Source organism: Schistocerca americana, chromosome 8 (genome assembly GCF_021461395.2).
Source record: "Schistocerca americana isolate TAMUIC-IGC-003095 chromosome 8, iqSchAmer2.1, whole genome shotgun sequence".
In the NCBI taxonomy this organism is placed as follows: Eukaryota; Metazoa; Arthropoda; class Insecta; order Orthoptera; family Acrididae; genus Schistocerca; species Schistocerca americana.
Window position 1 is genome coordinate 267,596,000 of NC_060126.1, and position 15,693 is coordinate 267,611,692.

At 38.7% G+C, this 15,693-nt stretch overlaps 1 protein-coding gene across 4 annotated transcripts in view; it reads left to right on the forward strand.

Annotated features, from left to right (window-relative positions):
• The window catches only part of LOC124625797 (protein diaphanous), a 370,389-nt gene that overhangs the window by 325,205 nt on the left and 29,491 nt on the right, over positions 1–15,693 (forward strand). For all 4 annotated transcript variants that reach the window (XM_047149249.1, XM_047149252.1, XM_047149250.1 and 1 more), the window contains exons 13-14: positions 4,199–4,285; positions 12,213–12,365. In XM_047149249.1, coding sequence (XP_047005205.1) covers positions 4,199–4,285; positions 12,213–12,365 — 240 coding nt within the window. The remainder of the gene's footprint in view (positions 1–4,198; positions 4,286–12,212; positions 12,366–15,693) is intronic.

Sequence of the window (15,693 nt, forward strand, 5' to 3'; positions counted from 1 at the left end):
CATACAGGTGGTTCTCTCTTCTCCAAAGGTCTCTCTAAGTTTTCTGTAGGCAGTATCTATCTTACCCCCTAGTGATATATGCCTCTACCTCCTTACAATTGTCCTCTAGCCATCCTTGCTTAGCCATTCTGCAGATCTGTCAATCTCATTTTTGAGACATTTATATTCCTTTTCGCCTGCTTCATTTACTGTATTTTTACATTTTCTCCTTTCATTAATTAAATTTAATATCTCTTCTGTTACCCAAGGATTTCTACTAGCCCTCGTCTTTTTACCTACTTCATCCTCTGCTACCTTCACTATTTCATCTCTCAATGCTACCCATTCTTCTTCTGCTGTATTTATTTCCCCCCTTCTTGTCAATTGTTCCCTATTGCTCCCTCTAAAACTCTATACAACCTCTGGTTCTTTCAGTATCTCCACGTCCCATCTCTTAAATTGCCACCTTTTCTTCAGTTTCTTCAGTTTTAATCTACAGTTCATAACCAATAAACTGCGGTCAGAGTCCACATCTGCCTCTGGAAGTGTCTTACAATTTAAAACCTGGTTCCTAAATCTCTGTCTTACCATAATATAATTTATCTGAAATCTTCCCGTGTCTCCAGGCCTCTTCCACGTATATAACCTTCTTTCATGATTACTTAAACCAATTGTTGGCTATGATTAATTTATGCTCTGCGCAAAATTCTACCATGCGGCTTCCTCTTGCATTCCTTGCCCCCTAGTCCATATTCTCTTACTACTTTTCCTTCTCTTCCTTTCCCAACATTGAATTCCAGTCCCCCATGACTATTAAATTTTTGTCTCCCTTAACTATCTGCATAATTTCTTTTATTGCATCATACATTTCTTCAATCTCTCCGCATCATCTGCAGCGATAGTTGGCATATAAACATGTACTACTATGGTAGATGCGGGCTTCATGTCTATCTTGGCTACAATAATGCATTCACTATGCTGTTCATAGTAGCTTACGCGCACTTCTATTTTTTGATTCATGATTAAACCTGCTCCTACATTACCCCTATTTGATTTTGTATTTGTAACCCTGTATTCACCTGACCAGAAGTCTTGTTCCTCGTGTCACCAAACTTCACTATCCCACTATATCTAATTTTAACCTAGCCATTTCCCTTTTTAAATTTTCTAACCTACCTGCTCGATTAAGGGATCTGACTTTCCATCCTCCAATCCACAGAAAACTGGTTTTGTTTCTCATGATAACGACGTCCTCCTGAGTAGTCCATGCCCCGAGATCTGAATGGGGAACTGTATTACCTCCGGAACATTTTACCCAAGAGGACACCATAATCATTTAACCATATAGTAAAGCTGCATGCCCTTGGGAAAAATTACGGCTGTAGTTTCCCCTTGCTTTCAGCCGTTCGCAGTATCAGCAGAGCAAGACTGTTTTGGTTAATGTTACAAGGCCAGATCAGTCAACCATCCACACTGTTGCCCCTGCAACTACTGATAAGGATGCTGCCCCTCATCAGGAGCTACACATTTGTGTGGCCTCTCAGCAGATACCTCTCCATTGTGGTTGCACCTACGATACCGCTATCTGTATCACTGAGGCACTCAAGCCTCCCTATGGCAAGGTACATCATTCATGGGGGCGGGGGGGGGGGCTGTTTGATCTTAAATAATGCAGGCTCTTTCCTTTGTTCAGCTGCAATGCTCATTAGTTAGTGCAGTGATGACTGGGATATCTCCAGTACTGTAATGTTCTTCCAATGGATTCTGTGAAAGGCAGTTGCTGTCCTTGCATTTCCATCCATTCTTGTACTATTGTGGGGTTATATTCCAATAGTTTTAGTGCTCATCTTGTCATTTGTCCTGATGGATTCCTCCGGCTTGACGGCCGCCTAAATGAGTAATGTTCAGTCACAATAGTGAATGATTTGCTTTTTTTAAAGAAGGTTGGAACTTACTGATTGCTCAAACAACTGCAAGACCCTTTTTCAATTACAGAGTAATTCTTCTCGTACTTGGAGGGTACTTGGGAAAGGTGAGCAATTACTCTTTTAGTGCCTTCCTGGACTGGCACTAGAATTGCTTTACATGGTTTCCTGTTGACATTCTCTTCAGAAAGTATATGAACTTGCGAAGTTGTCTGTGTCCTGAAGGATACGGAAAGACCTTTTTTGTTCAGTGTACCAAGAAAATTTAGCATCTTCCTATAGGTGTTCCTGTACTGCCCATGCTTTCAGGAAACCTCTGCAGTAGGAGCACATTCTGAGGAAGCATCTCACATTACAAACATGCTAATTAGCTGGAAAATCTATTATGGCTCCTATGTTCTGGATCAGGACAGTCTCCAGTATCATTAAGTAAGTGCCCCAAGATTTTTATTTCTTGGACAACGAACCGTTTTTTTCCTGAGATTCAGACCTATGTCAGGGGGACACTTCAGCACAGTTGTCAACTCTTAATCTCGACAAATGTCTTTGAGAAAACAACAGTGTCATCCAGGTAACAAAGATAAATCGTCCATTTAAAATGTCGAAGCAAGTAGTCTCCTTTGCATTCAGTGGTGACTGGAGCTTTACGCAGACCAAACAGCATAACACTGAACTTGGAGATTCAGATGTTATGAAGGCAGTTCTTTTCCTGGTTAGCATCACAAATGTCAATTTGCCACTAGTCAGACTGCATGTTTAAAGTGGATAAATACTTTGCTCACTTCCGATAACACACAATTCCATCAGTTCTTGGCAATGGACAGTATGTTCTTTCTGTGGTTTTCGCTGGTAGTAGTTGACACAAAAATTTCAGGTTCCACATTCTTCTCCAGAAGGACCGCCGAAGAAAGCAAATGTCTTTCTAATTGGTGAATATAATCTTTCAACATCCTCTGCACTACCTTCTGAAATACTTGAATAATAATAATAATAATAATAATAATAATAATAATAATAGAAACCAACAGCTGTATTGTAATCCGTCATTGTTTATTCAAAATGTGCTACCAGTTTTGATTCCAAAATGCATGATCTTCAGACTCCCAAGTGTAATCTGACATAAACGTATGAACCACAATAACAAAAACTAGTGAAGTTTTCAAATGGAAACAGTATAACTCTATTAAGCATGTTATGCCAGCGTGTGCAGTCAACAAAGTTGAGTACAGTGTTCCCAAAACCAACTGGGTTCCATATATGAAGATTATGGCAGATTACACTTGGGGCCTGAAGATGACTGTCATCGAAACTGGTAGCATGTTTTGAATAAAAGACATTGAATTGCAGTACAGCTGTTGGTTTCAGTTACTATTATTCAAGTACTTCATGTCTGGATGCTGTCCCACAGTTCTTGATAGATTACCAGATATCTTCTAAATTATCTGTCAATCAACTGGTGACACCTAATATGAGCATGGATTAATTGGGATTTGACCCCCGGGTTATGGTGTTTCATATTGGGCCATCTGGTCTACCTTGTCTTGTCTTTGTACTAAGTGGCCAACATTTGCTGATGGTGATCTCAGAGAAGCTTGGACCTATTGTTCACCAGATAACAGATTAAGTGGGTTGTGCTGAAACAAACTTGTACGTATGGCTATGTAATCTGCCGTAGGTGTTGGGTTTTGTTCTTCAGTTGTTGTTTGGCTATATGACTCTACTGCTGATTGTTGCTAAATGTTTTTATTATATTCCACTGGAAATTTTTTACAGCTCTTGACCTCTTCTGCATTCTCAAACTACTGTGGTCCTGTGAAAGTAGACATTGGCAAGGTGTCTCATGTCGCTCCATCTGTTGTATTTCCTTTAACCATTTTGTCAGATCCTTGCCAGTCTTTCCCAAAAATTGGTTGCCTGATGTGCATTTGACTCACTCACATTTTTGTATCCGTTGATACCTTGACTGGTTGAACTGTAGGAGGAATGTACTGCTTGTATTTGGGTGGTGGGCACAACTTTGCAAGCTCTTTGTTTCTTGTTTGCGCCTGTACATCTGTCACTACTCCCACTATAAGCTAAGGAGTTATCTTTACTCATTTCATTGCTTGTATTCTACACAATATTTTCGAGGGCAGAAGATATAAATACACAAATGGAGAGAGGAAAAATATGACACCACTCAAATACTTATAATAGAAATTTTTTTTGCACTGAATGTGTTAACTTAAGTTAAAACTGAATTTAATCTAAAGTATAACATGATACACTAAATTGAAAACTTTTTTTTTCAACAGATAGCAGAAGTCAAAAGACTTCTTCCAAGGCTGAAATCATTAAGCTTTAAATTGCATTACAATGAAATGGTGCAGGATATTAAACCGGTAAGTTTTAAGAAGTATATACAAGATACATTTTTAAATTGTGTAGACAAATTCTTAAATTAAATACACTGATGAGCCAAAGCATTGTGACCACTGCCCTCCATGACATTTGATGCTGCCTGGTGGCATTGTGGGCATGTGATGTGATAACATAGTATGTAAACTGAGCGGACATGGATGGAGGGATTATCCTAGAGAAGATATGGGCTGCAAATGGGGAAATCCATTGAGATAAGTTACTCTGACAAAGCGCATATTATTATTACGCAGGGCATTTGAATGAGTATCTCAAAAGTGGCAAAGCTGGTTGATTGTTCTCTTGCTACTATCATGAGCATCTCTGGAAAGAGGTAGGAGGACAGTGAAACTACACTGTGGAATCTCTGCTGAAAGAGCACAATGCTGGTGCATGCACAAGTGTTTGAGTGCACCGTTCATCATACAGTATTGAACATGAAGCTCCACAGCAGACCACCCCTGTGTGTTCATGTTTACCCAATGACATCATCAGTTAAGATTGCTGTAGGCACAGGATCATTGGGATATGACCATTGATCAGTGGAAATGTGTTTGCTCTTTGGGTAAATCATATTTTTGCTACACTAGGTTGACCGTTGTCTCCACAAACACTATCATAAAGTGAACAGCGACTTGAAAAGTACAGTGTGCAGTGGACACGGGGTGGTGGGAGAAGTATTATGCTATGGGAGATATTTTCCTTCACTTGCATGGGACCTGTGGTAGTAGTCGAAGACACTCGATAGCCGCTAACCACCTGCATCCCTTCATGGCGATGTCATCTTTCAGCAGTATAATTATCAGGGTCATGGAGCCAGAACTGTGCTACAGTGGTTTGAGGACCATTAGAGTGAACTCGTGTTAATGTCTTGGCAAACAGATTCACCTGATGTAAACTGTGGAGCCCATCTGGGTCACTATTGGGTGCGATCACTGCTTACACAAATCAGCAGCTCGTTATTTACATGAATTACATGACTTGGTCGTAGACATCTAATGCCACATACCTCCACAAACCTACCAACAAACTGTTGGATCCCTGATATGCAGCATCAGTGATGGATTTCGTTCCAAAGACAGACAAACAATGTATTAAGCGCATTTTTATAATGTTTTGGCTCATCAGTGTGTTTTGATAATATCGCCTCAAAGAGTATATTTAGAGCTGTAAAACACGAAGTCCTTAAAATACTTCTGTTTGGCTGTTTTAGTCTGCATTAACTTAGGGTTGTGTTGGATTATCTTCAATTAAAAGTAAATAACCTGCTGTTACTATTTCTGTGTTATGTTTTTTGCGTGTATCCTATTATTTCCTATTGTTTGTTACTTTTAACAATTTTGATAATCATCTAATTGTGTGTGTTGGAAACTCCATTCTTTATATTGGAGATCTGAAGGGCCATTCCCAGCAATTGTTAAATGAATCAGTTGAACATAACATAGAACCTGAAATGAGGTGCCTCTAATCACCTGGGCACAAACAGAGGTAGCCTTCAAATCTATGCTCAAAGGCAAATCTCCAAATGAAATGAATGCAGGCATGGTAAAGGCAGCATGTGTCGAGGACATACAGTGGCTGCACAGAACACTCGATGGAGTGTGGAAAGTCAACAAGATACATGCAGAGTGGAGCAAGGGTGTTATAATTCCTCTGTTTAAGAAAGGCAGCAGATGGAAGCCCACTAATTGTAAAGGAATAACTCTTCTGTCACATCAGTTGGAACTCTAATAGATTATTGAGCAAAGATTGAGAACGATCATAATAGCACAGCTGGAAGGCAAGCAGTATGCATTCACAAATAACAGAGCAACTGTGGGTTTAATTTTCAGTACCAACATGCTGATGGAAAAATATTGAGAGAAAAGGAAGAATCTGTTAATTGTGTTCTTAGATGTAAAAAAGGCATATGATAGTATTGCAAGGGAGATAATCTGGGAGTGCCTGAGATAAAGGAATGTACCTGAAGGACCAATTAGGAAAATCCAGATGCTGCTCAAGGACTTTACTAGCTGTGTACAAGGTGGAGAGGGAATATCTTATGGTTTCAGTCCAAGAGTGTACAGCAAGGCAGTGCACCGTCCTCACTGCTGTTTTGGCTGATTTAAAAAGAACATAAAGAAAAGCTTTTGTGAACTCCTTGCATTCACTGATGATGTCATATGGGATGAAACAGAAGGGGAAGTTCAGAACACTCTCTGGTGTATGGAAATCAGTTCCAGGAATACAACATCCACATCAGAGAGGCCAAGACAGTAGTGATGGCAGTCGACAGAGATAGGCATCCTGCAAGTGTGGAACTAGGAGACCACCAGCTACAGCTAGTGTGTGTGTGTGTGTGTGTGTGTGGGGGGGGGGGGGGGGGGGGGAATTTTCTGTACCTTGGGAAGTATCACTCTGGAGATAATTAGAGTAGACAGCAGATTACCAACAGAGTGCAAAAGGGTGCTGAAATCTACCAACGAATGAGGACACTTCTATAGGACTGCATGATTCCAGAAAAAGCAAAATCAGAGATATGCTTGAGCTACTTCATACTAATATTGACCTATGGTATTGAAATGTGCACTGTCACAAAGAGAGAGTCATCAAGACTTCAAGCATCAGAAATGAAATTCATGGGACCCGTCATTCAGATGAGCAAGATAAAGTAAGGAAGAAAGCCGCAGTCGAGACATACCTTTCATGCCGAATCAGCACACCCAGACTATGGTGCTGAGGGTATATAATAATGCTGGAGCCTATAAGAAGATCCCAAATAAATTTAGAAATGATAGGTTATTCACGTACACAAGGAAGTGGAAGAAGCCCATTAACCGTACCTGGGGAACTGGAACAGTACGGTGGTGGTGGTAAGCTTACTGAAGACAACGGGCAAGGGCTTTTTCGGTTTCCTCTGTTGAAGATACTGAATAATACGCTTTTATTTTTTCTATTTATAGACTGTTCCTTATCTCTTGTATCCTATTGTATTGCTTTTTATTGTTTCTCCCTTATTTCACTTTGTCTTCTCTTTATCAAATTTTGTCCATACCACTTCAACTTTGTTGTTTCTACCTTGTCCTGAAGTTTCAAGATTCCTATCCTTTTCCTGGTCTCATCATTTCTGATTCTATCCTTTCTTGTCTTGCTGCCTTAAAATTTTCGTGCCTTGTGCCCATATTCTGTCCTTGCTTCATTTTGTTGTCCATTTACCAGCTGCATATGCTAGGGTTCATAATAAGGTGAATATAGAACTTTCTTACATTTCTTTGTGACACTCTGTTCCACAGAATAATGCCTACAGTCCGATAGAAGCTGTTTTCTTGTGTTTTTTTTTTTTTTTTTTTTTTTTATAATTTCTTTGGGTATCTTGCCATCATTTGTAATTACACTTCATAAATTCTTGAAACTTTTGACCACTTCTAAAATTTTGTCATTCAGTTTTATCTTTTCCCTTCCTTCCTTCTCCTTGTCACAACTGTTTTGTTCTTTTCTTTGCTTACTCTTATCCCATATTTTTCTATCTCTTGGTTCTGTACCTCTGTTTGACTTTGCACTTCCATTTCATCCTCACCCCATATCACTATGTCATCTGTTAGCAACTTCATTGCCATTATATGTCCTTTTAATTACTGCTTAACACTTGTATGAATTTTATCCAGGACTATGCTGAATATTATGGAGGACAGCAATTCCGCTGTCCTAGACCCATGTCAGCTTCAAATCCATGTCAGCTTCAAATCCATGTCACCTTCAAACCATTTCGTTTCTCCTATACTAATTTTTATTCTACGAACATAGTTCTTGTACATAGCTTTGATCATTTGCACTTCCACTTTATTAACTTGTTTATCCCTTAATGTTTTCCAGGCTAACTGTCTAGGCACACTGTCTTATGCTTCTCAATATCAATAAATGTCAACATCATGTCTTCTTTAATTCCCATCTTTTCTCCATCAGATGCCTTCCATTTCTCCTCCTAATTTCCTCCGCAGCCTTTCTTCCAGTACTCTCCCAAAGATCTTGGCTACACCTACAAGAAGGTTTGTCTGTCTGTATTTATTACATTCCTTCTTATCACTTTTGTTATAAAAAGTGATAATTTGACTCTTTCCCCACACTTCTGGGATTTTTCCTCTTCCATATTATTCTAAATACTCTACAAAGCCACCATAACACTATTGGTCATGCTGCTTTCTCCATTCCTGTGGTCACCTTATCCACTCTTGCTGCTTTCACCATTCCTCTTCTGTATTGTGGTTTTCTCCATTTTTAACATAGATATCTCCTTTCCTTCTTCTTCATACATTGTGCTTTCTTTTTCCTTTGTATCTTCCAACTCACCATATTTAACATTCGACAATTTTGAGAGACAGTCTTTCAGTCTTTCTAGTGCATTATCTCTTCATGTCAATGTACACCCTGTTTCTGATTTAACAAATTTCATATTTTCTCTATATTTTACTCTGTTCTTTCTTTAATTAATCAATACAAAACTTTTTGCTTCCTGAACACACTCCTATGAAGTTTCAGTGAAACTTTCCCAGTTCTTATTTTACTCTTCTTGTGCTTTTTTAGATGCATTTTTGGCTGCTTTATATTTTTGCTAATTTTCTGTACTTTTACTGCCTATCCACTCCCTCCAAGCCATTTGCTTCTCATTGGCTGCTTTCTTTTTAGCCCTGTTCTTCCACCAAGGAGTTTTTCTTTTTTGTCTCCTAATAGTCACTTATGGGTGTTCACTGCACACTTCACAAAACAATTTCTGAATAACATCAGTTTCTCTTCTTCATTTCATCTTCACTTCTTATTGTGGTAAACTCATTCAGTGTCACAGGCCATAGGATGACCTGATACAAACTGTTTACTAACAGAGCGTACTGCAGGTGAAGAAGACTTAACAGAAGAGAAACTGAACTATCTGTCCTGAAAGTTTGGAGGCAGAATGAAATATGTCCTCGTGAAAACTAACGTTTAACAAGAAGTTGTTAAATATATGAAAATAAGGTTTTTGGCAACCACAAATATGCAGAGATGTATTTTACTGTATGATTAATATTCTTTAATTCTTCAGTTTCTCCTGGTGTATTTGTTGATCAAACAGTCCATTGTGCAATGCCGGTCCATAGTGTCCAGTGGGCAAAATATTTCAGCAGCCAGACATGTCACCATCATCAGAGGCATTGACAAACTGAACTCCTGAAGGCGTATCAGATTCAATGCCAGTGAGGCAAGAGAAATATTGGAGACACAATGTGAACCATTGAAGATAAAGGCTGAGAACACCAGCAGCATACTTGACTAATGTACCTAATAAATCAGTGGTTGCAGAGCATTGTTTGTCAGAGAAACGTGGTGGAGTACGAACGCCCAGGATTTTAATGTAGAGTTCCAAATAATGGGACAGTGTTGTTACAGAAGCCATCGAAATTTGCACCAGGGATAATCTTATCAGTTGGGATTGCAGCTATAATCACACCAGCACTTGGGAACCAGCACTGGCTCTAATTATGATGATGCTCAGCTAACACAGTGATCTGGAAACCAGAGTGGACAGAGCAACTACGTCAACCCCATCACAGGCGCCAATGCAAGCGCCTTCACAACTGCTGACGCACGCTCTTGGTTGCAGACCGCAGAGAGATCGGCTTGTGGTGGGAGGGGATGTAAGTTGGCCGTGGGCCCTCAGGAGTTATGTTCATCAACAGCCTTGACGATGGTGACATGTCTGATCACCTAAACATCACCAAAATATTGTGCCCGTTGGACGCTATGGACCAGCTGTATATCCATGGACTGTTCAATCAATACTCTTTTAACTTCAGTAGCCACTGTGTGTGTGGTTTTTTTGTGGATGTGATGGTTCTTTACTTATTTTAACAGTTTGCAGTATCTCATGAATATCATCTGTAGAAATATATAAGGTTCTTGTAGTTAAGTACCAGAGTTTCACTCTAATAACCTGAAAATATGATAACTGTGACAACCAGATGCTTTGTGCCAGCACATTAACCTGTGATGCACACACGACACTACCCTTGGTGTCAGTTGTCAGTTGCATCAGGCAACTTCTGATACGTCCATAGTGAGGTGTGTTACTGTGTACAGTGAATGAAGTGTAATCACGAGAGTTGGCAGACATGCATATAATGTACAGTTTGGCAGGATTATTGCCTGTGGAACATCATGAATGTACAGAGAACGCTTTCCAAAACGCATTTTCCTAGTTGAAAGATGCACCAATTTATGAGAGAGGGGGGCTTTACATCAGAGAGAGCTGACCAAGTTCCTGCCAGAGACATGTATGAACACAAAACTTTGAGGAGATGGTGTGCAAGCACTGGGGCCAGTGCATTTTGAGCACTGCATTCACTTCTGTTAGTGTATTATGCACTGCAGTGCTGTAGTGTCGAACTTGGTACAGTTCATATTGTTAAAGAGTGAGGTCTCGTTCGCTCATGATGGTGTTTCCAACAGCCTCAGTAGCAGTGTGTGGAGTGACGACAGTCCCCAGACCACCCCAATCGGTGGCCACCAGCAACAATTGTCTTGTCAAGTACGGACAATCATTCTCGAAGATCACCTAACACGATCTTATTTGACACATCCTTGTTTAAATGGTCCTTGTTGCCTGGTGTTTCTATGAGATATACTGCCGAAGTTCTTGAAGACTGTACTCCTTGTTGTCTATGAAACAATGTGGTTTCAGTACGATGGTGCACCAGTCCAGTTCCATGTTAATGTCTGCGACCAGCTGGACAATACATACCCTCTTCACTGGTTCAGATGGGGAGGTCGTGTCCCATGACCAGTGTGCTTGCTGGATCTCACACCTCCGGGCTTTTTCTTCTGGGGTTACATCAAGAAATTGTTCTATGAAACTCCCATAGAAACAGATGGAGACCTGCATGCTAGGGTCCAATCTGCCTGTCCCTGATGCAACAGGCACCAGGGATTTTTGAGTGAGTGCGGCAGAACTTCCAGCACCTTTTCCATTTGCAGTTGTGACTTCAAACAATTAGCATGAGGTACATTGTTACGTGGCGTCTGCTATGTGTGTCCATAACACAGTAAATATGCATTTCTGACCTTTGGTTCCCTATCTCAATATAATCGGTTGTAGACCCACTACCACATGTTTCAGTTTGACACAAAAGGTTTGAGATAAGAACCTGCAACTACCATTGAAAACTGAGAAGCTGTTATCACGAACAATTCAGCGTGTGTGTACATTTCCATCACTGTAGGTTAATAGGATGACAGCTGTGCTAACTTTATCTGTCAGTGTAAACTCAATTTTAAATGCATATTAAATTGCTTAAATATAATGTATTATTAACTGTATTGTATGTCTGCTGTCTGTAAATATCCTTGGAACCATTTCTGTTTTTAAAAAAACCATCTTAAAATTTGTATTTGGTAAGTCACGAAGAGACACAACGGCTTGCAAGTACTTATTTAAGGAAAAATTCCAGTACCACTAAAATACACTTTTAAAAGTGAAAGGAGGAGGGATTCACTTTCTCATCCTGTGACTTGAGTGACCTCTTATGTCTTTCTAAACTTCCCTAGCCCATCCCTTTTTCCCCTTGGGGGGAAAACTAATAGTTCTGGATTATTGTTTCTATTTTTAAATGTGTCTTTTTTGGTAGACACTGGTGTGAGAACAATCAATCTTTCGTTGAGTATTCTCAAAAACGTCTTGAGCCTCACATCAAAAGTCAAAGACTTTCCATATTTCAGATGGCTAAGTGCGTTGTAAATGTACTCTTCCTTATTAAGTTTTAATTGAAGTTTTAATTTGGCATATAACTAGAAACGGTTCATCTCTCAGTTTGTATGTTTCCCCAGTACTTAATTCAATGTCAGTTTAAACCTGTTCCAACATAGCAGAGATTCAGAAAGCTGTAAAGAAATTTTTCTTCACAGGATATAGTTGCAGCCACAGCAGCATGTGAGGAAATAAAACAGAGCAAAAAATTTGCACAAATACTAGAACTTATTCTTCTTATTGGTAACTACATGAACAGTGGAACAAAGAATGGTCCTGCTTTTGGCTTTGAGATAAGTTTCTTACCTAAGGTATGTAATAAACTTTTCTTAGGACTTGTAGATATCACTCACCTGTTGTTGGTCTTGGTATAATTGTACATTGTCTTATTGTTTCTAAAAGTAAGTTTTTGAGCTAAAACTAAGTGGTAGATAGTACATCACAAGTACAATATAAAATAGTAGTATTGTATGGTAGTATTTGCAAATGTATTTTAAGAATTTGGTAGTAATAGCTAAACAAAACATACATGACCTGCATGACAGCTGCAGAAAAGATTAGATTTATACTAAAAAACACTATTTTTCATGCTGTCATTGGTTTGTAAGCTTTGAGACTATTACTGCTGAACATTATCAGATATCAGCCAGCACTCCCAACAAAGTTTAGCACTTCACAAAATATTTGATTAAACAGTAAACGCTTTTGTTTTGAAAGTGATGAAACATATATAATGTTAGTTACCATTAAAAAAAAATTCAACCCTCACGATTCTGTAGGTGTTTCATTAGATCAGACCAAAAATGTTGACTAGGGAAAAAATATATTAAAAATCCAGACTGGTGGGGTGCAAGTGTAGTTGTTGAGTCTGTAAAGGTCACTTTTTTGGTTTTTCTTTAATATCTTGAAATCTGCAGCATCTAGTGAAAATGTTTCCCCAGTAAAAAATTAAACTACATTAAATTTTCTGCAAAAAGGGCCTATTCATTTTTTTTCTAGAACAAATCGTTTCCGCAGAACAAATAGTTTCCGCATTCAAGTGGATAGAAAAATTGTAGATTATTAAGAGTTTTGTATTGGTACAAAATTGATGTTTATTGTTAAATGAAGTGGGTTAAGAATAAATATTGAATGTGCATTCCACATCTAAGTGCAGTAGAACAGTATTAATGGATAAATTGTATTTTGAGATTAACAGGATGGAAGGGCATGGATGGAGGTTAAAAGTGTGAGGGAAGGTAGGTTGCCAGATTGTGGTGTGCACTTCCACATTCTCCATATTGCACTACGTCACAAAATGCAACTACGGGGTATTTCACAAAGTTACAGTGATCCTTCCACAGCTTGCCGTACTAATCACTGGTGACGCAGTGTGTGGACATTTCCCATGGGGGGAGGGGCCTTTTTTTTATTTTCTACAAAGTGTGTTAACATTATTGAATACAGATATGAGTTGCTAATAATACAAATGCACATTGACCACTCCAGGTGCTGAGATTTCTTACACACACACACACACACACACACACACACACACACACTTAACAAACTGTAAATGAGTCCACTATATGAACATGAACTCCATGAAGTTATTTTGTCTATATTACAGAACTGACCAGAAATGCTGGGAGATAGTCTGTCTGTAAACTGAAAAAGCCAGCAGCAGTTGTGGTGGAGAAAGTTGCCTTTCTTGGAAGAACACTAGAACTGCTGTGCAGGATGACTAAGAATCAATTTCCCTGGTAGCAGTATAGAACAGTATGCAAGGATTTACATAGAATCTGTCCTTATGCTTTTCCTGAGTTTGTATTATTTGCGACCCACACCTGTATTCAATGTAGTGTTAATAAACTTTATGGAAAATAAACAACCTTCTCTCCCGGGATTGTCTGCACCCTGTGTTGCCAGTGATTCGTAAGGTGAGCTGTGGAAGGGTTGATATAGCTTCATGAAATACTCTGTAGCTGCTTTCTGTGATGTAATGCGGTTGAGAGAATGGAGAATTGTCTGCTTGCTCTTTATTTTGCAGATCTATGAAGGAGGGAAGTGCGTGACCACAACCCAGCAACCTACCTTCAGTCACGCTTCTAACCTCCACTCCCTCCATCCTGTTACAACCCCAGAACATAGTTTATTCCCTAATACAGTTCTACTGCTCTAAGATGTGATACACACATTTAATATTTGTTCTTAACCCACTTCGTTTAACAACAAACATCAATTTTATGCCATTAAATTATTACTTTTAATAATCTGCAATTTTTCCTTTCCCTGCAATGCGGAGGAAACTGTTAGTCCCAGAGAGACAATTGAATGAAACCTTTTTTTTTGTAGAAAATTTAATTTAGTTTAATTTTTTAGAAGGGAAACATTTTTGCTAGTTGCCCGCTTTTCGAGATATTCAAGAAATACCTAAAAGAAAGTAACCTTTACGTGATACCCCTCCCCAATCTCCCATCCAACAAGGGAGGATTTTTGGGATGTTGTTCATGATGCACTCCCTCCCACCCTCCTTCACCCTACCACTGTACAAACATTTGCGACTACATGAAATTTTCCCATTAATTTTCCTTCCTTGACGGGACTACTCATTCGGTTTCTCAGGTTTGCCTTGATTTGCTACTATAGTTGCCAATATAGTTAGTTAGTTATCAGTTTGTAGATATGGTTGCATTCTGAAAGTTTCTTAAGTTTTCTTCCATAGAACAGGAGGAGTTGTCAAGGAGAGACTTTCTCAGTTAATTTTGAAATTTTACTTTGCCCAGTGATATTTATATCACTGGGCAAGTGATCAAAAATTTTAGGTGCAGCATTGTGCAACCCCTTTTTGTGTTAAAGATGTTAATGTGGAGTAATGAATGTCATTTTTCTTTCTGGTATTGTAGTTATGTATATCGTTGATGCTTTTGAACTGTAATGGATTATTTACAACAAACTTCATAAATATACTGTGAAGCAGTGATCAGAATGCCAAACTCTTTAAACAGATGTCTACAGGATGATTGTGGGTGAACATCACATATTATTCTTACAGCATGTTTTTGTGCCATGAAGACTTACTTTCTTAAAGATGAGTTACTCTAGAACACATTCCAGAAGACATTATTGAATGAAAAGATGCAAAATTTATTGACTATCTGATTTGCCTTTTCCCAAGGTTTGCAATGATTCTAAGGGCAAAGGTGGCTGAACTAAATTGTTTTAGAAGTTCCAAAATGTGCTTTTTCCTATTTAAATTCTCATCAATATGAACACACAAGAATTTTGTAGTTTCTACTCTATGTATCATTTCCTCATCTTGTGTTACACATAATCATTGGTGTAATATGCCATGCAGAACTGCATATTTTGTGTAAAATTGAGGATGAGACCATTTGCTGAGAACCAGTCAATGATACATTTAAGAACTTAGTTTACCATTTCTTGTATCTCTGTATTTATCTTGGGATTTATTACACTACTGGTGTCATCTGCAAAAAGAACTAATTCTGCTTGTTGTATATTAGATGGAAGATCATTAACACATGAATTTTATGGTGAATGAAAACTGTATTCTTGAGGCTTTTTTTTAAAGTGACTAGATACTCACCATCAGTCTTCTGCTAAAATGTTGGTGATTCTGTTCCATCAAAATCTAAG